Source organism: Marmota monax, unplaced genomic scaffold (genome assembly GCF_021218885.2).
Source record: "Marmota monax isolate L192 unplaced genomic scaffold, Marmota_monax_Labrador192_F-V1.1 WCK01_AAM20220418_F8-fsc00002, whole genome shotgun sequence".
Classification (NCBI taxonomy): Eukaryota; Metazoa; Chordata; class Mammalia; order Rodentia; family Sciuridae; genus Marmota; species Marmota monax.
This window is the reverse complement of record NW_026693571.1, coordinates 27,752,549-27,775,425: the sequence shown is the minus strand read 5'-3', so window position 1 is coordinate 27,775,425 and position 22,877 is coordinate 27,752,549. Positions and strand designations below refer to the sequence as shown.

General features: G+C 39.3%; 1 protein-coding gene across 10 annotated transcripts in view; it reads right to left on the bottom strand.

Moving 5' to 3' along the window:
* Positions 1 to 22,877, bottom strand: part of Fam13a (family with sequence similarity 13 member A) — a 362,563-nt gene that overhangs the window by 82,192 nt on the left and 257,494 nt on the right. For 2 of the 10 annotated variants that reach the window (XM_046459239.2, XM_046459240.2), the window contains exon 1: positions 21,479 to 21,794. The exons of 7 other annotated variants lie outside the window; for them this stretch is intronic. In XM_046459239.2, the coding sequence (XP_046315195.1) occupies positions 21,479 to 21,507 (29 nt within the window). In that variant the 5' untranslated portion in view covers positions 21,508 to 21,794. Of the gene's footprint in view, positions 1 to 21,478; positions 21,796 to 22,877 lie in introns of those variants that run through there. One more of the 10 variants, XM_046459238.2, reaches the window with a different exon arrangement.

Genomic DNA, 22,877 nt, shown 5'->3' with positions numbered 1-22,877 from the left:
AAGTTCTAAATTTAGAATTTTGATTCATGTTTAGATTTTCAAAATAAGCACTTGTACTGTGAAGAAGGAACCATGTGTCATGAAATGATGTCAATGACAAATTGCAACAATTAGGAATTCATTAGATCCTCCTTGGTTACCCTATATCAATTCCATGTTTTAATTATTTCCTATTTGCTGACTCTGGATAATAGTCAAGTTTAAGCAGATAATTCATTTTTTAAAAAATTCAAATGTACATTGAGAGATTTGGGCAATCACCTCATTAATGTCACATAATCAATGCTTAGCATCTTCAAATATGTGGTATTATATTCTCTCAAAACAATTGCTTATGGGAGAACATTTATTGAAGAGATCCAGATCTAAAAATCTACTTCTGAATATGGCAATAGTTTGGACATTAGGACTTTGGCAGGGTCCTAACTTATTTTTTATATAGCCTAAATGCATATGAATAAATGATGCCTAGATTCAATCTGTTCATGAGCTGCACAAATTTCTAAACTGAAGCCACAAAATGAAATGCCTGTCAATTGGACAGGGAGCTAACTGCAATCAAGAAAAGCATGGGGTTTCACATGTCTAAGAAAAACCAAATACTGTTGGTAGAATTCCCAGAATGAGGTATTCAGAATGGACTTCAATTATTAGATCAAACCACCACTCCATTCAATTTCCTTTTCAATTGTCCTCATAAATGGCCCAATTAGTTCAACTTTCTAATTGGTTAATGTGGCTGGAGACCAAGAAATTAACATAATTTGCATATTTAACAATACACTTTAAATACATTTTCAATTGATTCCAGATTGAAAAAAATAGTTTGTAATTGTTCCCCGAGTACTGAAAAGTATAGAAAAATAAGTAAATGCTCAGGATTAGGCTCCATTCATTGAAGAAACTAGGAAAACCATGTATAGGGGCTTAAAAAAAAAAAAAAAAAAACCAGTTAAAGAGAGGAAGCGAGGGACAAGAGAAGCAAAGTACTAAGCTAATTTTTTTTTTCCCTAAAACTCAGGCTTTTTCCTCACATATTGCAGAATGTGCTAAGGGGAAGAATTTTCCTAGAGAAATTTTCTTAGAAAATGATGAGGGAAGTGATGTTAGCACATTTTCTTTTCCTTCCGTCCTCTCAAAATATAAAGTGTCCTGCTTACTCCAGTGTTTAGCTCAGCTACTGTCTCAGGCCTTAGCTGTCCCTTCCCCCACTACCACTGGGCAGTGAGGTAGCAGCTGAGGTTTTTGGTTTGACCCCATTCAGGAACATTAACATAAAAAATAAGAAAAACCAAAGCCCCTATTCTTTTTGGAAAACAAACATAAGAGTGTCAGACTCAAAGTTCAATGTTTGTGGCTATAATTTTGGGAAGATATTTTACAATTCTGTCTTGGAGGCCCAAACAGCTTAATTTATAGTTTTAATTTTGCACTTCGTTACTAAGAATTTAACACCTAGCCACTAGAAATATAAACAAACTACTGACAGAGCAGATAAATTGTCCTAATCAAAAGATAAATGCAAAGAACTGCAGCTGTTAATACTCACAGGACATGAATTTTTAGCCAACACTGAAAGGTATTATCTGGGGGGGCAAAACAAACAGTCAAAAGGAAGACTTCCAAAGATTTAAACTTCTTTTTAATTCCAACAAAATAAGAAAGTAATTCTACTATTTTTTTGGACCGTTTAGTGAAAATTTGAAGAACTCATTATGAGCTGAATTGAGTTGCTTCCCAAATATACACTGAAGTCCAAACTCCTCACACCTTAGAATTTGACCTTGTTTGGAAACAGCCTTTACAGAGGTAATCGAGTTTTTCATAGAAAAAGGGGAAATCTGGACAGACAGGCATGTGCAAGGGGAACGCCGGGTGAAGACTGGACAAACTGCTCCAGGAAAAGGAGCCACAGAAGCGAAGGAGGAAGGAAGGAGGCCTGGGATGGGCCGCTCCCGACCCCTGCCAACACTTTGACTTCGGGTCTGCCTTGAGAACTGTGAAGCAAGATGTTCCTGTTGTTCTAAGTCACCAGTGTGTGGCACTTTGTTACAGTAGCCCTAGTGAACAAATATATCTGCTAAGAAGTTTTTTTTTTTTTTTTTTTTAACATTTTTAGTTCAAGGGATTGAACTAAATTAACCACTGAGTCACATTTCAAGCCCTTTTTATTTTGAGACAGGGTCTTACTAAGCTGCTTAAGACCTAACTAAGTTGCTGACACCGGCTTTGAACTTGTGGTCCTCCTGCCTCAGCCTCCCAAGTCACTGGGATTACAGGTGTGGGCCACCATGCCCGGCCTAAGAAATTTTGTTATTTTTCTCAAATTCAGAAATAAGAACCATCCTAACAAAGATGTCTCTGTCTTACAAAAGGGTTGTGCTCTCAAATTTCATTTGTAAGAATGCAAAGACTAGAATCAACTTCCCACACTGACTTGGGGGTTGGATTTCCAGGCCTATACGCAAAACCCCACCTAAACTCTCATTCAGGTGAATTATTCTCATAAACAGACCTGGACACCAGATTTTCAAAACTTTGGCTGATTTGGTGAGAAGTGTATTTTATATCAGGATGGTCATGTATACAAAATGGATGCAAATTTCATAAGATTGTTCTTATTTTTCTTGGATATGTTCTAGTTTGCTGTACTTTACTTACATAAACTTGTGTAAAATACTGTGAAACTGGCTTACTGAGCACCAACAGGTCATGGGCCACCGTTGAGAAACACCCTTCAAAGACACTAAGGAAACCTCTCCCTGACTTGACACTTGATGCAAACTCAGTGAATGCTGTTGAATTAAGATCTCTGATCCTGTAGGACCTAGTGAAGACATGTTCCTTGTCTGCTCCTCACCTGAATTTGCCCTAAGCCAAAAAAGAGAGAAAATAAGCCAAATAGGCCAGGCAGTGGGCAAGATCACATAGTTCTGAAAAGCCATGGGGAGCTTACAGAATGCTTCCAAGTCTTTGAAATATTCTCTCCTGATTGTAGCAATATGGTAAATTATGTGGCTCAGGGAGACAGTGAAGGAGACCCTTTTGCATAAATGGGCTCCTTGAGTTCCTCTTACTTTATATCTGTGGCATTCTCTGTCACCTGCACTGTCTTTTAGAATCAACGAGTTATTTTCCTTGGAAGGAACTATGGATCAACTCATTTTTTTTCAGTTCCACCTACCCAGTTAGCTCCAGCTCTGGATGCCCATCTGATTAACAGCCTGCAGTATTTAAGAAGTTGGATGGGGGTGAGGGTATATGCAGGTGGGGGAAGAGGAACAGAGGTCTTAATCATTGATGGGAAGAAGAAACTTTGTTTTCCATTTTTCTTGCATCTCTTGCTGCAATTAGGACGTGGAAAGTAAACCATGACTTCCTACTGATTGATTGACATTGCACTTCCCTGGGGATGGTGGGCTGGGACATGTTTAAAAGTCACTGAATGGAAAGGAATCCCCATACTGTTATACTTGTGTCATATTAACAAGCCAACCGTTCTCTCGAAAGAAGTTTATTCCTAACTCCCATATTTTGCCAGTCACAAAACTGTTTGGACTCTATCTTCCAGAAAAGACATGAATCTGATCTTTCCACTGCCATTGCAATAGTTCTTCCATAGTTTCTTTGCTTTCCAACTGCATGTAGGGTAAAATTCAAATGCCTAAACCTGGCACAGAAGTCCTTCCTACTCTGCCCACCAGACCTCTCTAGAACTCTCACTGCACTTCTGCATTTCCCTCCATTTGTACATGTTGCTCCTTCTGTCCAATATGCTTCTACCATCTCTTAGCTCAAGAGTCCTCTAACCCGGGAACCCATCTCCAGGACCCTGTAGAGGAAGCTGCCTCTTCATCCAGGCTCCTAGACACCATTCGAGGCTACAACAGTGCTGAGCACAAGAGTTTGGAGCTTGTCTTACCGCTTGGATTTTATCTCTATAGCACCAGCTCCTACCCAGGTATCTGGAATGCCGCATGCGCTCAGTAAATAGCTGCTAAATACAATCAGCATCATCAAGATTCTGCCAAGTGCTTACACTACACTTACATTAAATATTTTGAAAGCATATGCTGTTTATGATCTATAAAATTAATTTTGACAATTGGAAGCATTCTGAATTCTGTTTGTTGATTATTATAAATGAGCATGTTCTTTTCTAGTGAGACTACCCTGATACCATGGATTTCCTCCCATCCTTACTTAAGTAAAAGAAAATAATTTTTTTCAACAGCACAATTAGAAGAGGGAGTTCTGTCATGATGCCCATAATGTAAGCACTGTACTCTCCGAGGTGTACAGAGAACCCAGAAAAGGATACGTTCAGGCAGGGCAATGTTTGAATACGGCCTTGCCACACACTATGTGTTTGTTCTGGCTTGAGAGCAGGAAAAGAAAATCATTTCACCTCACTGCAAACCCAAAGGTTGTTTGGAGCTTAAAGAAAATTTTGGTTTAGTCTCAAAACTGTTTTCAAAGCAGCTGGAAGCTTTCATTTGTTTATGAGAAACTGACGGTTATCCTATTGTAGACAAAGAGAAGAGTGCCTTGATGAGGCAGTAATTTAGAGTATGTAATACCTACAGTGACACTTTCTTTGGGGTTGAAATTAGTTGATGAGAAAATATTTTTAGAACATTGATGAATAAGTTAAAATATTTTCAACTCTAATCACTGAAACAAAAACCAAGAATTGACTCGTATTACAAAATATCTGCAGAAAAGAAGAAGAAAATAGTAAATTATTTTTGCTAACTTCTTTCAACATTTACCTTCATTAGAAATTTCTTTTGCCTTGGAAATACAGTTTTTACTCAGCACATATACAATTTCCCAAACTGTGAACTCTGAATGTGGAAATCTTGAGGGAGACAGAGACGTGCATGCAAAGGCAATGCAAATTGTCCTGTCATATGCCCCTCTGCTAGAAGAGGACTCTGAATAAAACAGTGGGTGACAGCTTGTTTCTGGCCTGGCCATGATCTTACCCTGGGTGGTACAACGATGAGCAGAACTGGAGAGGGGGTGAAGGCTCCATATGGACCCAGGCTTGGGCTCTGGGAGCACCATGACCATGGGCAAGAACTCATTTAGCAAAATTTTTTGAGTGTATATGACTTATTAGAACCTGTGACAGGTGCCAGAGATACACAGGCTAATAGGATGTGGCCCCAGTCCTCACCGAATTTATAGAGGATCCAAGATAGAGAGACCTGAAATTTAAAGAGGATTATGAAAACAGGGTTTGCAACTACCATTGATTGAAAGCTCACCATACAAGGCAGGCTTCTGTGCTAAGAGTTTGTATACCTAATCCCATTCAATCATCAAAGGCATCCTTGGAGGAAGGTATTACTAACCAGATTTTTCAGATAAGAAAAACAAGGTTTACAAAGGCCAATCAACTGTTCCTGGCCCTGGAGGCAGGCAGCATGGAGCTTCTGGTCCAATCGTTTGAAGCCATAGCTCCAGCCCTCACTCTCTGAAGCACGGGGTGGTCTGGCAGGTGAGGTGAAGTTGGGTAAGGTAAGCCACACTGGGAGTGGGCTCTAGGGGTCACAGAGGCATTACTGGGAGAAAGAAAAGGACAGGTGGAGAGCTCTTCACAGAAGGAGAAGAGGATGTGGCTTTGGAGGCTTGAGGAGATGGCACGCCTGCTCAGGGTGACCACAGAGGGAGCTAGGGCCTGGGGAACAGCAGTGGCCTTCCAGACAGAGGCCACAGCTGACACTGGACAAACAGTGAGTTTTATGTTAGGTCAGGGAGCTGAAAATGAAGGAGAGTCACTTATAAAAACACAACACAGTATATCAATGGTCTACTCTGCCCAGAACTTGATATCTAATTTCAGTTTCAGGGGTTATTTTAACCTAGACAGTGAGGTTGCATTTCTTTCCATTATCATTCTGTGGACTGCAAAACTCTGATGTATTTATTATCACATGCTTTTAAAAAAATCCTTAAGGTAGAGGGAACTGTGACCACGCACAGAGCAGGCCCAGCGGCCTGCTGAGGGGCAGAGCCACCCCCCACCCCCCGCGCCTGCCAGGTAGGTGGAACTGTGACCACCGACAGAAAAGGCCCAGTGGCCCGCGGCAGGACAGAGCTTCCAATCACTCCTGCAAGGTAGGCGGGCCTGCGACCCACCGGCAGAAGAGGAGCAGCGACCTGCTGAGAGGCAGAGCCGCCCCCTCCCCCTGCACCGGCAAGGTAAAGGGAACTGTGACCACGCACAGAGCAGGCCCAGCGGCCTGCTGAGGGGCAGAGCCGCCCCCCACCCCTCGCGCCTGCCAGGTAGGGGAACTGTGACCACGGACAGAAAAGGCCCAGTGGCCCGCGGCGGGACAGAGCTTCCAATCACTCCTGCAAGGTAGGCGGGCCTGCGACCCACCTGCAGAAGAGGAGCAGCGACCTGCTGAGAGGCAGAGCCGCCCCCTCCCCCTGCACCTGCAAGGTAGAAGGAACTGTGACCACGCACAGAGCAGGCCCAGCGGCTTGCTGAGGGGCAGAGCCACCCACCACCCCCCGCCCCTGCCAGGTGACCACCGACAGAAAAGGCCCAGTGGCCCGCGGCGGGACAGAGCTTCCAATCACTCCTGCAAGGTAGGCGGGCCTGCCGCCCACCGGCAGAAGAGGAGCAGCGGCCTGCTGAGAGGCAGAGCCGCCCCCTCCCCCTGCACCGGCAAGGTAGAGGGAACTGTGACCACGCACAGAGCAGGCCCAGCGGCCTGCTGAGGGGCAGAGCCACCCCCCACCCCCCGCGCCTGCCAGGTAGGTGGAACTGTGACCACGGACAGAAAAGGCCCAGTGGCCCGTGGCGGGACAGAGCTTCCAATCACTCCTGCAAGGTAGGCGGGCCTGCGACCCACCTGCAGAAGAGGAGCAGCGACCTGCTGAGAGGCAGAGCCGCCCCCTCCCCCTGCACCGGCAAGGTAGAGGGAACTGTGACCACGCACAGAGCAGGCCTAGCGGCCTGCTGAGGGGCAGAGCCACCCCCCATCCCCCGCGCCTGCCAGGTAGGTGGAACTGTGACCACCGACAGAAAAGTCCGAGTGGCCCGCGGCAGGACAGAGCTTCCAATCACTCCTGCAAGGTAGGCAGGCCTGCGACCCACTGGCAGAAGAGGAGCAGCGGCCTGCTGAGAGGCAGAGCCGCCCCCTCCCCCTGCACCGGCAAGGTAGAGGGAACTGTGACCACGCACAGAGCAGGCCCAGGGGCCTGCTGGGGGGCAGAGCCGCCCCCCACCCCCCGCGCCTGCCAGGTAGGTGGAACTGTGACCACCATCAGAACAGGCCAGACCTGCAACCCAGAGACAGAACAGGCCCAGTGGCCTGAGGAAGGGTAGAGCCGCCCCCCCCCCCCGCACCTGCAAGGTAGGCGGACCTGCGACCCACTGGCAGTACAGCCCCAGAGGCCTGCAGAGGTGCAGTGCCGCTGCCTGCACCTGCAAAGTAGACAGAACTGTGACCACCCACAGAACAAGCCTAGCGGCCCGCAGAGGGACAGAGCCGCCGCCCGCGCCTGCGAGGGAGACTTTGCAACTATACAAGACCAATATAAATATATAGGGGGAAAATTCAATAGCACAACAGTTTCACTAAGTAGAAAGGAACGCGAACAGTATGAAGAGACAAGGAAAGAAAGGACCACAAGCAATGCAGGTCAACTCAACGTTAGAAGAGGTAATAGCTGCAGCAGATGGAATGTCAGATAAAGAATTCAGGATATACATGCTTCAGATGATCTGGAGTCTCAAGGAAGACATCAGACAGCAAAATCAGACAATGAAAGATCACTTCAACAATGAATTACATAAACAAATCCAAGAAGCAAAAGATCAACTACACAGGGAAATAGAGGTTATAAAAAACAAACAAACAGAAATCCTAGAAATGCAGGAAGCAATAAGCCAACTTAAAAACTCAATTGAGAATACTACCAGCAGAGTAGAACACTTAGAAGACAGAACATCAGACAATGAAGATAAAGTATTTCAACTTGAAAAGAACATAGACAGCTCAGCAAGACTGTTAAGAAACCATGAGCAGAACATCCAAGAAATATGGGATAACATCAAGAGACCAAATTTAAGAGTCATTGGGATACAGGAAGGGACAGAGTTTCAAACCAAAGGATTGAGCAATCTATTCAATGAAATAATACGAGAAAACTTCCCAGACTTGAAGAATGAGACAGAACCCCAAATCCTAGAAGCCTACAGGACGCCGAATGTGCAAAATCATAAGAGACCCACACCTAGACACATTATAATGAAGATGCCCAACATACAGAATAAGGAGAGAATTTTAAAAGCTACAAGAGAAAGGAAGCAGATCACATTTAGGGGTAAGCCAATCAGGATAACAGCTGATCTTTCAACACAGACTCTGAAAGCTAGAAGATCCTGGAATAACATATTTCAAACACTGAAAGAAAATGGGTTCCAACCAAGAATTGTGTTTCCAGCGAAATTAAGCTTCAGGATGGAAGATGAAATTAAAACCTTCCACGATAAACAAAAGTTAAAAGAATTTGCAGCTAGAAAACCATCTCTTCAAAACATCCTTGGCAAAACATTACAGGAAGAGGAAATGGAAAATAACAATGAAAACCAACAGTGGGAGGTAGGACACTAAAGGGGGGAAAATAATCAAAGAGGAAAACAAACCATGTTTAGTAACATAAATAAACAAATATGGCTGGAAGAACAACCCATATCTCAATAATAACCCTAAATGTTAATGGCTTAAACTCACCAATCAAGAGACACAGGCTAGTAGAATGGGTCACAAAACAAGACCCAACAATATGTTGCCTACAGGAGACGCATTTGATAGGAAAAGACATACATAGGCTGAAGGTGAAAGGTTGGGAAAAATCATATCACTCATATGGACTTCGGAAACAAGCAGGAGTATCCATACTCATATCAAATAAAATAGATTTCAAGCCAAAGTTAATCAAAAGGGATAAAGAGGGATACTACATACTGCTCAAGGGAACCATACACCAACAAGACATAACAATCATAAATATATATGCCCCAAACAATGGTGCAGCTATGTTCATCAAACAAACTCTTCTCAAGTTCAAGAGTCTAATAGACCACCATACAATAATCATGGGAGACTTCAACACACCTCTATCACCACTGGACAGATCTTCCAAACAAAAGTTGAATAAGGAAACTATAGAACTCAATAACACAATTAATAACCTAGACTTAATTGACATATATAGAGTATACCACCCAACATCAAGCAGTTACACTTTTTTCTCAGCAGCACATGGATCCTTCTCAAAAATAGATCATATATTATGTCACAGGGAAACTCTTAGACAATATAAAGGAGTAGAGATAATACCATGCATCCTATCTGATCATAATGGAATGGAACTGAAAATCAACGATAAAAGAAGGAAGGGAAAAGAATACATCACTTGGAGAATGAACAATAGGTTACTGAACGATCAATGGGTTATAGAAGACATCAAGGAAGAAATTAAAAAATTCTTAGAGATTAATGAAAACACAGACACAACATATCGGAATCTATGGGACACATTGAAAGCAGTTCTAAGAGGAAAATTCATTGCTTGGAGTTCATTCCTTAAAAAAAGAAAAAACCAAGAAATAAATGATCTCATACTTCATCTCAAAATCCTAGAAAAAGAAGAGCAAAACAACAGCAAAAGAAGTAGAAGGCAAGAAATAATTAAAATCAGAGCTGAAATTAATGAAATCGAAACAAAAGAAACAATTGAAAAAATTGACAAAACTAAAAGTTGGTTCTTTGAAAAAATAAACAAAATCGACAGACCCTTAGCCATGCTAGCAAACAGAAGAAGAGAGAGAACTCAAATTACTAACATACGGGATGAAAGAGGCAATATCACAACAGACACTTCAGAAATACAGAAGATAATCAAAAATTATTTTGAATCCCTATACTCCAATAAATTAGAAGATAGTGAAGGCATAGATAAATTTCTTAAGTCATATGATCTGCCCAGATTGAGTCAGGAGGATATAGACAACCTAAACAGACCAATATCAATTGAGGAAATAGAAGAAACCATCAAAAGACTACCAACTAAGAAAAGCCCAGGACCAGATGGGTATATAGCAGAGTTTTACAAAACCTTTAAAGAGGATCTAATACCAATACTTTTCAAGCTACTTCGGGAAATAGAAAAAGAGGGAGAACTTCCAAATTCATTCTACGAGGCCAACATCACCCTGATACCTAAACCAGACAAAGACACTTCAAAGAAAGAAAACTACAGACCAATATCTCTAATGAACCTAGATGCAAAAATCCTCAATAAAATTCTGGCCACTCGGATACAAAAACTTATCAAAAAAATTGTGCACCATGATCAAGTAGGATTCATCCCTGGGATGCAAGGCTGGTTCAATATACGGAAATCAATAAATGTTATTCACCACATCAATAGACTTAAAAATAAGAATCATATGATCATCTCGATAGATGCGGAAAAAGCATTTGACAAAGTACAGCATCCCTTTATGTTCAAAACTCTAGAAAAACTAGGGATAACAGGAACATACCTCAATATTGTAAAAGCAATCTATGCTAAGCCTCAGGCTAGCATCATTCTGAATGGAGAAAAATTGAAGGCATTCCCTCTAAAATCTGGAACAAGACAGGGATGCCCTCTCTCTCCACTTCTGTTCAACATAGTTCTCGAAACACTGGCCAGAGCAATTAGACAGACGAAAGAAATTAAAGGCATCAAAATAGGAAAAGAAGAACTTAAATTATCACTATTTGCAGATGACATGATTCTATACCTAGCAGACCCAAAAGGGTCTACAAAGAAACTATTAGAGCTAATAAATGAATTCAGCAAAGTGGCAGGATATAAAATCAACACGCATAAATCAAAGGCATTCCTGTATATCAGCGACAAATCCTCTGAAATGGAAATGAGGACAACCACTCCATTCACAATATCTTCAAAAAAAATAAAATACTTGGGAATCAACCTAACAAAAGAGGTGAAAGACTTATACAATGAAAACTACAGAACCCTAAAGAGAGAAATAGAAGAAGATCTTAGAAGATGGAAAAATATACCCTGTTCATGGATAGGCAGAACTAACATCATCAAAATGGCAATATTACCAAAAGTTCTCTACAGGTTTAATGCAATGCCAATCAAAATCCCAACGGCATTTCTTGTAGAAATAGAGAAAGCAATCATGAAATTCATATGGAAAAACAAAAGACCCAGAATAGCAAAAACAATGCTAAGCAGGAAGGGTGAATCAGGCGGTATAGCGATACCAGACTTCAAACTATACTACAGAGCAATAGTAACAAAAACAGCATGGTACTGGTACCAAAACAGGCGGGTGGACCAATGGTACAGAATAGAGGACACAGAAACCAATCCACAAAACTACAACTACCTTATATTTGATAAAGGGGCTAAAAGCATGCAATGGAGGAAGGATAGCATCTTCAACAAATGGTGCTGGGAAAACTGGAAATCCATATGCAACAAAATGAAACTGAATCCCTTTCTCTCGCCATGCACAAAAGTTAATTCAAAATGGATCAAGGAGCTTGATATCAAATCAGAGACACGCCGTCTGATAGAAGAAAAAGTTGGCTACGATCTACATACTGTGGGGTCGGGCTCCAAATTCCTCAATAGGACACCCATAGCACAAAAGTTAATGACTAGAATCAACAAATGGGACTTACTCAAACTAAAAAGTTTTTTCTCAGCAAAAGATACAATAAGAGAGGTAAATAGAGAGCCTACATCCTGGGAACAAATCTTTACTCCTCACACTTCAGATAGAGCCCTAATATCCAGAGTATACAAAGAACTCAAAAAATTAGACAATAAGAGAACAAACAACCCAATCAACAAATGGGCCAAGGACCTGAACAGACACTTCTCAGAGGAGGACATACAATCAATCAACAAGTACATGAAAAAATGCTCACCATCTCTAGTAGTCAGAGAAATGCAAATCAAAACCACCCTAAGATACCATCTCACTCCAGTTAGATTGGCAGCCATTATGAAGTCAAACAACAACAAGTGCTGGCGAGGATGTGGGGAAAAGGGTACACTTGTACATTGCTGGTGGGACTGCAAATTGGTGCAGCCAATTTGGAAAGCAGTATGGAGATTTCTTGGAAAGCTGGGAATGGAGCCACCATTTGACCCAGCTATTCCCCTTCTCGGTCTATTCCCTAAAGACCTAAAAAGAGCATGCTACAGGGACACTGCTACATCTATGTTCATAGCAGCACAATTCACAATAGCTAGACTGTGGAAACAACCTAGATGCCCTTCAATGGATGAATGGATAAAAAAAATGTGGCATTTATACACAATGGAGTATTACTCTGCATTAAAAAATGACAAAATCATAGAATTTACAGGGAAATGGATGGCATTAGAGCAGATTATGCTAAGTGAAGCTAGCCAATCCCTAAAAAACAAATGCCAAATGTCTTCTTTGATATAAGGAGAGTAACTAAGAACAGAGTAGGGTCGAAGAGCAGGAGAAGAAGATTAACATTAAACAGGGATGAGAGGTGGGAGGGAAAGGGAGAGAGAAGGGAAAATGCATGGAAATGGAAGGAGACCCTCAGAGTTATACAAAAGTACATACAAGAGGAAGTGAGGGGAAGGGGAAAAATAATATAAGGGGGACAAACGAATGTCAGTAGAGGGAGCAGAGAGAGAAGAGGGGAGGGGAGGGGAGGGGAGGGGAGGGGAGGGGAGGGGGGATAGTAGAGGATAGGAAAGGCAGCAGAATACAACAGACACTAGTATGGCAATATGTAAATCAATGGATGTGTAACTGATGTGATTCTGCAATCTGTATATGGGGTAAAAATGGGAGCTCATAACCCACTTGAATCAAATTGTGAAATATGATATATCAAGAACTATGTAATGTTTTGAACAGCCAACAATAAAAAATTAAAAAAAAAAAAAAAGAATAATGCCATAGAGTAAAAAAAAAAAAAAAAAAAAAAATCCTTATTTTTTCCCTAGTCTTTTAATTTCATTCATTTAATGTGACCTGAATAAAGCAGTTCACTTTTATTTCTAGTAAGATTTCCTGGATTTTATATTATATTTGATCAGAAGATACTATGTTTTCCTGACCCCAATCCTTGAAGATTTTATGGATGTATTCTTTAACCTCCCCTCCCTCATTATTTTCACTTAGGTGTCTTAATTTTAAAAATCAACTTCTAGCAGGGAGTGGTGGTGCACACTTTAATCCTAGTGGCACAGGAGGATTGTGAGTTCAAAGCCAGCCTTAGCAATGGAGAGGTGCTAAGCAACTCAGTGAGACCCTGTCTCTAAATAAAATATGTAATAGGGCTGGGGATGTGGCTCGGTGGTTGAGTGCCCCGGAGTACCCAGTACGCCCAACCCCCAAAATAACCAACTTCTAACATTCCTATCTATCTTGCATTCCACCCGTCACCCCCCAATATTTCAATTAAAACTAAAATCAAATGTCCACTTTTGGCTTTTTGATGATTTGTGCAAGACCTATAATGTGGCATGCTTTATTGTTGTTTCTGGAGTCCAGAATTTGACAGTTTGACAATGATAGTATAAATACGTATTTGACTTCAGAAATAAAATTGATCTCAAAATGATAATTTAAAATTAAAAAAATTAAATCTGGACATATATCTGAATGCAGTGGTTCATGCCAGTAATTCCAGCCACTCAGGAGGCTAAAGCAAGAGGATCTCAAGATTGAGGCCAGCCTCAATTGAGGCCCTGGGTTTTATTCTAGTACCACTCCTCCACTCAAATATATATGCAAATATCTTAACCAGAAAAATACAGGGATCAAAAGATTCATTCAGAGTTGGATGCAGTGGCACACAATTATAATCCCAACTACTTGGGAGACTGAGGCAGGAGGATTGCAAGTTCAAGGTGAGCCTAGGCAAATTAGTGAGACCTTGCCTCAGGGGGTGGGGAGGGTTAAGGATGTGGCACTGTGGTGGAGTACTTCTGGGTTCAATCCCCATTATCTCCTGCATTGCCTCTTTTGGCCTTGAACTTGTGATCCCTCTGCCTTAGTTTCCTGAGTCATGGGGATTGCAGGTGTGAGCTACTATGCCCAGCTCATTTAGAATTCTTAAAGTGTACTTGTATATACTTGGTCACAACAAAGTTCACCTGCTATTTTTATGCATAAAATGAATGTGCTATAATTTCCTTCAGCATATGAGGTTGTGCCATCTGAAAAGATTAATTAAGATATGGAAAGAGTGAATATGTAACATTGTTCTTAACATTCTCCATTAAGAGAAGTAAATGGATTCTTCAGTCTATAAATTACTTCTTGGTATCTATGACAAAACATTTCTCCAAATATAAAGTAGTTTCTATCCTTATAAACAATAAGAAAATCTAAGTTCCTTTTTTTTTAAAAATCAAAGATGAATTCAACTTTTTTGAATAAATCCCACATGAAAAAGAGAATTAATTCCAGATGGCTATTAAACAGACTTCTATTATCACTATATAGCAAAGGAAAAAAAGTAGAAGAGAAAATCTTTATATTTTAATATATATAAAGCAAAAAATTCATTTTTCTTAAATTGCCTTAATGGTTACAGTACTTCAGGGAAATAAACTAAAAACTATTTCCTTTTCTTCTCAGGCTAAATATCAAATATCATGCAATGTAAATAGAAGTAGTCTTTCAATTTTTTTCCTTTGCACTACCATATTATAGTTATATGTGAGTAAACTACTTGTTTTGGTATAAGAATATTCCCAGACATTATATTGGGAGGGAAGCTTTAGAAATTAAGTGCAGTATAGGGTTCCGGTGCACTTCCATTAAATTTCTCTATAGTTTCTAATTCAACAAGTATTTATTGAGCACCTAGTATGTATCTAGCATATGAAAACATCTTAGGCTCTCTGGAGTCCCTTGTAGTCTTGTAGTCTTGGTACAGCAGGTGTTTACTTATTAGAGTTTCATGCTAATGGGAACAAGGTCAGGAGTTCAATTTTCCCTATTGGTTAGCTGTTTTTTCCCTTCTGGATAACAAGAAGCTCCTTCCTAAGTGTGTGATGGGGGAAAACCTCCCCTGTCAATCCCAAATACATGCTATGATCAACTTCATACACAAATGATTATTATTTAGATGTCTATATAGAATGTTTTCCATTTCTGTATATGTATGACTGGGTGGGTCATTTCCTTTTCCTGGATTTGAGTTCAATCTTCTGTAAAATAGAAGAGATGATTTAGATGGTCTCTAAGGATCCACCTGGCTCTAAAATAAAGTCTATATTTTCATAATTCTCAAAAGCTATTTCTGCGTGTTTATAGCGCCATTACTCAGAATGGTAAAAAATTAAAAACAACCCAAATGTCTATCAATAGAGGAATAGATAAATAAAATTTTCTATATTCATAAATCAGAAAATTATTCAGCCATAAAAATGAATGAAATACTAATATCTACTACAATGTGAGTGAACTTTGATAATATTATATTAGGGAAAAGAAGCCAGTCACTAAAGATTAGATATGATATGATTATACCATTCCGTTTATGTAAAAGTCCAGAATAGGCAACTGTACAGAAACAAAAATGTATATTATTGTTTGCCCAGTGTGGTTGCCCAGTGCCGGGAGTTTGAGGTTGATAGCTACAGAACACAGGGTTTCTTTTTAGGAAATGAAGATATTCTAAAATTGATGACTGTACAACTCTGTAGATATTTTCCTTTTTCTCCCTGCTCCCTCCACCTCTTCCACCTTTGGTACTGGGGATTGAACCCAGGGCCTCCAGCATGCTAGGTAAGTGTTTTGCCACTGAACTATATGCCCAGCCCTTTGTGTATATATTACAAGCTACTGAATTGCACACTTTAAATGGGTAAATTGTATGGTATGTGACTTATAGTTCAATAAAACTGTTTAAAAAGTTATTTCTGATTTCCTTGAGGGAAGAATAAGTAGGGCATTAAGAAAATTTTATATAGCACACATTATTTCTTTGGCAACTGAATCTGAGCTCCACATACAGATGGAATTATCACAGGAGAAAAACAGAGTAAAGATTTTTGAGAGTTTCAAGAAATTCAATTTGATGCTGTTTTCAATAGCATTCCCATAAACTATTCTAGATACCTCCCAACATCCAATTAATAAAACAGAATGCAATGGTAGATTGCATTCTACCACATGCACTCTTACATTCATGGAATTAGAAAATCTATCACAAATATAAGAATGAAAAACTTAAAGAAAAGCAACATGCCCTTCAAATCTGAGTAGTTTTATCATTGATAAAATCTACAATATTCATTAACTCCAATTTTTTTTCCCATAAAATAAGTACCAAGGATGATGTTATTGTCTCATTTTACAGACAGTGGTAACCACTGCTAGCTGTCAGGTTGGGGTGTTTTCTGATAGCAAGTAAGTTCACTACCCTTACACTGTTTTCCCACTGTTTGTGAAGAATACCTAACACCTCACTTTTCCAGTAGTATAGACAGGATGATTACCTTAAAAATTAAAACTATTCTTGTTTTAGTTGAGACTCTCTTCTTTATTTGGAGTAGTTAGCAAATAGGCTCCACAGATAATGCAGCCATCATGTGAGCACAGAGCCATGGAGATCTTATTTGTTCTCACTGACTTTTTCTTTTGCAGTACTGGGGATTAAACTGAGAGCCTTGCACATGCTAGGCAAGTGCTCTGCCACTGAACTAAATCCCCAGCTCAATGACTTTTTGTAATTACTGAATATAGGCCATGTTGGCAATGAAGAATAAATACAGATATACAACCCCATATGGATTAACCCAGATCTGAAGTGAGGCAGCTTGTAACTCCATCTTGCACTGTGTGTGGGGGAAGAAGCGCTGCAGGGAGTGCTACCACTAAGTTAGGAACGATGAAGCCTTAAAGATGAAAGGTGTCCTCTCCTCAAGCAGTAGGGGGCTCTCTAACACCATGCAGAAGGCTCACAAGGCAGACCATCATTATTTGGGTTGTCCACTAGTGAAAATCCATACCATTCCCATGCTATCAGTGATATTCTAAAGACCAATCCTTAGGCAGATGATTCGGTTGATAAGAAGTTGCAAGGAAATTTTCAGATGTTGGATTACTAATACATGTTAATTAATCATGTAATTAATCATTCAACTTCTTTGAAAAGCCACTGAAATTTGGGATATTATGTACTTTACCATCTTAAAATTAGTATTCAGTAACATACATTGGATGTCATCACTTTTTCTTTAATATTTTTTGTAGTTGTAGATGGACAGAATGCCTTTATTTTATTTATTTATTTTTATGTGGTGCAGAGGATGGAACCCAGTGCCTCAAGCATGCTAGGCAAACGTTCTGCCACTGAGCTACAGCCCCAGCCCTGGATGTCATCACTTTCTAGATGAAGCAACGAAAAAGAGAATTATTTATCTCAGCTTTTCACTTTGGTAAAACAAACCCAGGGAAGAACTGGGTGCTTACACAGAAAGTAGATGCCAATGCACTAAAACTAAAGGAAGCTATATTCATCTACTGCTCATGATCTCATCCCCCATCATTATCCTTTGTAGATATAATAAGTTAGGGGTTTTTGGAAAGTTATTTCTAGCAAATCAAAACACTGTTGTGAAAGTTGGGAGCTTTGTCAGAGACATGAGATTCAGAGACATAAGATGTCTTGCTATTTTAGTCTGTTGAAGATTTTCTACACATAGTAGACATCTTTCCCTGTAAGTCTACAATACAAACAACAACAACAACAACAACAACAAAAAACCCCAAAACCCCAGTGCAACAGGGTTGAGCTGAGGTACAGGCTAACCTGGAATCTGATAAAACATACTATTTCATTAGTAACAGAAGGTAAATTTAGTCCCTTTAGAAAAACTTTATTTCATTTGTTAATAGTTTCTCCTTTTTTTTCTGTTATTTTATTTCTTTCAGGGAAAAATTTTCCAGATAGCAAAAATATCCATATGATACTCTGCATTGTGCTGTGTTTTGTCATCATTTATAAAAAGTACTCTGTAAATATTTAATATTTTAAAAAATAACTGGGAAAATTAAACCATCCCGCATATATTTAATAAGATCCTGTCTTTAAGTCATAAGTCTTCGAAAATAACTGCAAGAATCGGATACTTTACAGATGGACACAATTTAAACATTCAGCCTCTGCAAAGTTTTTACTCCAGATTATGAGGTTCTAAATAGTTGAATCCATGCTGGAAACTCTGAAAATTACACCCAGTAATAAACAGATAGCAAAAGACATTAAAGGAGACCAAAGTGTTTATTTCACTCTTAGTTTTCAACCTCATCTGTTATTCTCATCTCAGCAGCAGCAAAGGATCTTCTACATACTTCACAGTATTAAATAGAAGGCTAAAAAGTCAGTTACGGAAAGTATAAGTAGACATTACAGTACGAATGTGCCCTCTAATAAGATCATAGCTTATGAGGTTAAATAAAACATAGGGTAATATCATCCACCTAGGCACATCTCTATTATTATGCTAATCATTCTGTGTATTACAGAATTCACCACATGGTATTGCAATTGTCTGGTAATGTGTCTGCATCCTCACTAGCATGTGACCTCTTTGAAGCAGAGTCTCTGTCTTAATTACTTTGGGATCACTGGCAGGACACGCTGTTTGGTCAAAGAGAAAATTTTTAAATGTTGTATGTTTTGTTTTAACAAACTAATGAACTAGTAAATGAAAGCGTCAATTATGAAAAAAAACTCACTTAAGGTCAGGATATTAAATATGCTAATTGGGTAGGTAGAGTAGTACATATGTACATTCCTACGTATGCCAGCTGTCAATAGCTTTATTTAAGCTGTAATCATTAACTAGAATTTACATCAGTGATTCTCTAAGTGTAGGCCATCTGGATCAGAGATGCTTTTAGGGAGTTGTTAAATGCAGACATTTTCCCTGCCACCTCCAGATTAGGATTTACACAAGGAGGGCAGCAAGAAGAAATTGATTTAAAAAATAAATTCCCCAGGTAATTCTCATGCCCCTAGAGTATGAGACACACTGACCTCTCTGCTCAATAAAATAATAAGCATGAATTTCTTTAATTGGTATTAAAAGTTATTCTTTTACTCATCCACTTTCCATTCAGTTCCTAGCCCTTTGGTTCTTTGACACAGAGTGAGTTGGCACACATACTGCCAAGGCTCTGCCAAGTTCCTGCCTCAGCAGGAGGAGAAGGACAGGGTCAGTCAGCAATAGCTATCAATACCAGGATAGTCATGAACTTGAATCTGACAAAACAATTATAAATAGGAGTGGGAAGGTGTTCTGCACAAATGCTTAAACATATACACCCCTAGTGGAGAGAATCACACCAACGTGGTCCTTGCCTTCAGGAGATTTATAATCAAAGGTAGGCACAGGCTAGAAGTAAAGACTGCAGGGAAATCAGTAAAGCAAATTCTAAGAGCTGGGGGAATATTGTGACAGTGAGTGCACAAAGGAGTGAGAGTAAGCTACATGTAATAATGCAAAGAAACAAAAGTAGCAACTCATCATTCTTGAATGTAAATTCAAATCATCCATAGATTTATTCCTATTAGGTTCATTAACAATGACTGACTACAAAATAATTCTTAGAAAATTATACTGATTTCATTTTATCTATTATCAACTTAACTGCCTAAATAATATTTTGGCAATATAAAGATCTATTTTCATCTAAACAGTTATTATATTATCAAGTAGCTATTACAGAGTTCAGTAATAGCTAATACTGTTCTCATGTATAATACAATCTACTTAAAACTGTTAAGAACTGACGTTATTATACCTTAAAAATGTCCCCAACTTGTTGGAAATCAAGTAAGACTTCAAAAAGTGTACATTTGTTTTGGTCTTCCATGGGCTTTAAGCATATGACTTTTTCACTGAGTTAATATAAAAAAATATAGATCTGTCCATGAACCACTTTCTCCTGCCTTTAATTATTAATTTTTGAAAAGGAATTCCTTGAACACCCTCATTAAGTTCCCATTACAGTGCACTTGTCAGTACAGTGAAAAAAAAATCAATCCTGGGTTATCTCACAGTTAATATCTGCAGGAATCATTTTGTAAATAAACAATACATTTTTAAAATCTTATTTTCATTGTTAAATCAAACATTAAGTAACACATTTGTAGCCTGGTTTTTAAAAATGAAATTCATTTTTTTAAAAATCCAAATTACAATGTATTTATTTATTTATTTGTGTATGGTGGTGCTGGGTTTTGAACCCAGAGCCTTGTGCAGGACAGGCTAGCACTATACCAACTGAGCTATATCCCTGGCTGAAATTCATTTTTATCTAATTTTAATTTATAAATAAACCATATTTGCTATTTGATTTTAATCATTTTACTAATAAAATCCTCTAAATGAAGCATTTATATGGACTCAAATTCCCTTGCATGTAAAGCATTGAAATTGAAATAAGATAACATGATTGGCTAAAGTAATGTTTTAAACCATAAGATGTGACCTTGGGCAACTCGGTGACTTTCTACACGCCTCAGTTTTCCTGTTGTGAAATCGAAGGACTGGACTCAGTCAACACTGAGGTGACTTCTAGATTAACATTCCAGGATATATTATTCACTTATAAGTCTTATAGTTCACTAACATAGTTCCTTTTAACAAGCACCTTTGTTTAAAATTTACCTTTCTCTGCTTTGGTACAACTCCTTTGCCACCCCCACCTCATCTATATTACAATCATTAATGAACAAAAACAGAACTTGTGCTCAATCATTTTTATAGAGCAGGTTTTTTTTAAAGTGCCATCAGTGGCATGTACAAATATGTAACCACAAATCCCATCAATGTGTACAACTATAATGCACCAATAAAAAATATGGGAAGAAAAGTGTGATTGCTGTAACAGATCTATCTAGAATTATTCAAAGGGAAATATTATCTTTAACATTGATTTCCGTTTATTATAATGCACTTATTGATAGAAAACCCTTGTCTAGAAAAGAAGGCTCCTAAGATTCATTTTAAAAAGTTCTTCAGCCTATCAACATCCTCTGAGAGTCATAGTGGAAACATTGCTAAGAAACTGATTCAGTTCTTTTATAGACCTACTCAATATATTTCTTAGTCTGTTTTTCTTCAGATTTCAGATGTGTATTCTTACATTCACTTCCATTCAAAGAAGGATATAACTGAATGTAATGATCAAGTGGAAGAAGAAAAGAAATTGGGCAGAAATGTCAGTAAAGGAGCAGTAGGATATTTAAATTTTTCTGGTCTTAGAGAAAAACGTTAGGTACAACAGACTACACAGTTTGCGGCGGGTTATTAAAAGATGCCAAGTAGTGGCCAAGTTATATGGCTTTATACAACTCACAGGATACAGACAGAATAAAACAAAACAAATAGGAGAGAACACTACCTTTGCAGAGGCATGATTTCACAAGCCATTCTTGCATGGAAATTTGCAAGGGATTCTCACAACCGCCTCTTCCAGGACAAGTCTGGCCGTCTGTGGCAGTGATCCTCTGCTTACAGTGGCTGAGCTGGGCTCGGGCACGAGGCTGCACCTCCGGGCTGGAGAAACAACTGCTCTTGCAGTTTGCCAGCGTGCGGTGGCTCTCAACCTCCAAACTTCTCCAAGCAATGCTATTTATCGGCTGCCTCTCCACATTTACACTGCAGTCCACTTTGACCTTTTGTTCCAGGGAAGCAGCTGAACCACCCAGCCAATCAGAAGAGCGGCTGCAGCAGTACGAAAGGCGCTGCTCCTCCTCCTCCTCCTCCTCCTCCTCCTTCTCCTCCTCCTCCTTGTCCTCTCCTTCTGCTCCTCTCCTGCTCCAGCTCCTGCTCCTCAGTGGGCTTGCCTAGTTCTGGTAACTTGAAACTCTCCCCTGAGAAATTCCACAGACAAGCTTGTCAGTCTGGAAAAAGCAACCAATAATTGCTGCAAGAGCGAACAGTCCTGTACTTTTCAATATTACAAAGACTGCCAGCAAGGAAATCCATTTGTCAAGGAAAGACACTGCCTCTGAAACGAAAGGTCTCTGTGGCAGAAGGCAAAGGCTAGACTGTGTTCCCTTTCTTCCTTTAAAAAAATGAACAACAAAACCAAAACAAAAGAAAAAAAAAAAACTCCACTGAGACTTTTCTAGAAGGAAGGCATGCTTCTAGACCCTTGCCCTACCCACATTTATTTCCTGCTGATGTTTGTTTACACTGCAGTGGTTACTAGTCACTGGTGACATCACCCAAGGCACGTCCTCCCACTTCTGGGGAGGATACGTGCCTTAAGACTGCTCAAGTTCTTAAGAGATCAGAAGTCTACACTCATGGACATTACTTCAACTTATTATTTCTGTATTTGATTCTTATAAAATTGAATTTGTTTATTTACACAGATCAACGGCATTTTGGGGGAGGCTTGTTTCTTATTTTATTATTATTAGTTTTTTTTTACAGGTAACACAAAAATCAATTTTTTTCCCATAAGGTTTCCTAAATGCTTGTTAATTATCATCTTTCCTTTGTAATTTATTCTTCAGTATGGAATAATCGGGTGTTAATTTTAGAAACATAATTGCTAATTCATAGATTTCATATGTTGTAGGAAAACTAACAGAAATACATTTACAAAAGATTTCTTCCACCTTAACTTCCAAATATATATATATATATTTGATGGGCTTTTATTTTATTCATTTATTTATATATGGTGCTGAGAATTTAACCCAGTGCCTCATACATGCTAGGCGAGCACTCTACCACTGAGCTACAATCCCAGCCCTTCTCTGTGACTTTCTTTGTTTTTTGTTTTGTTG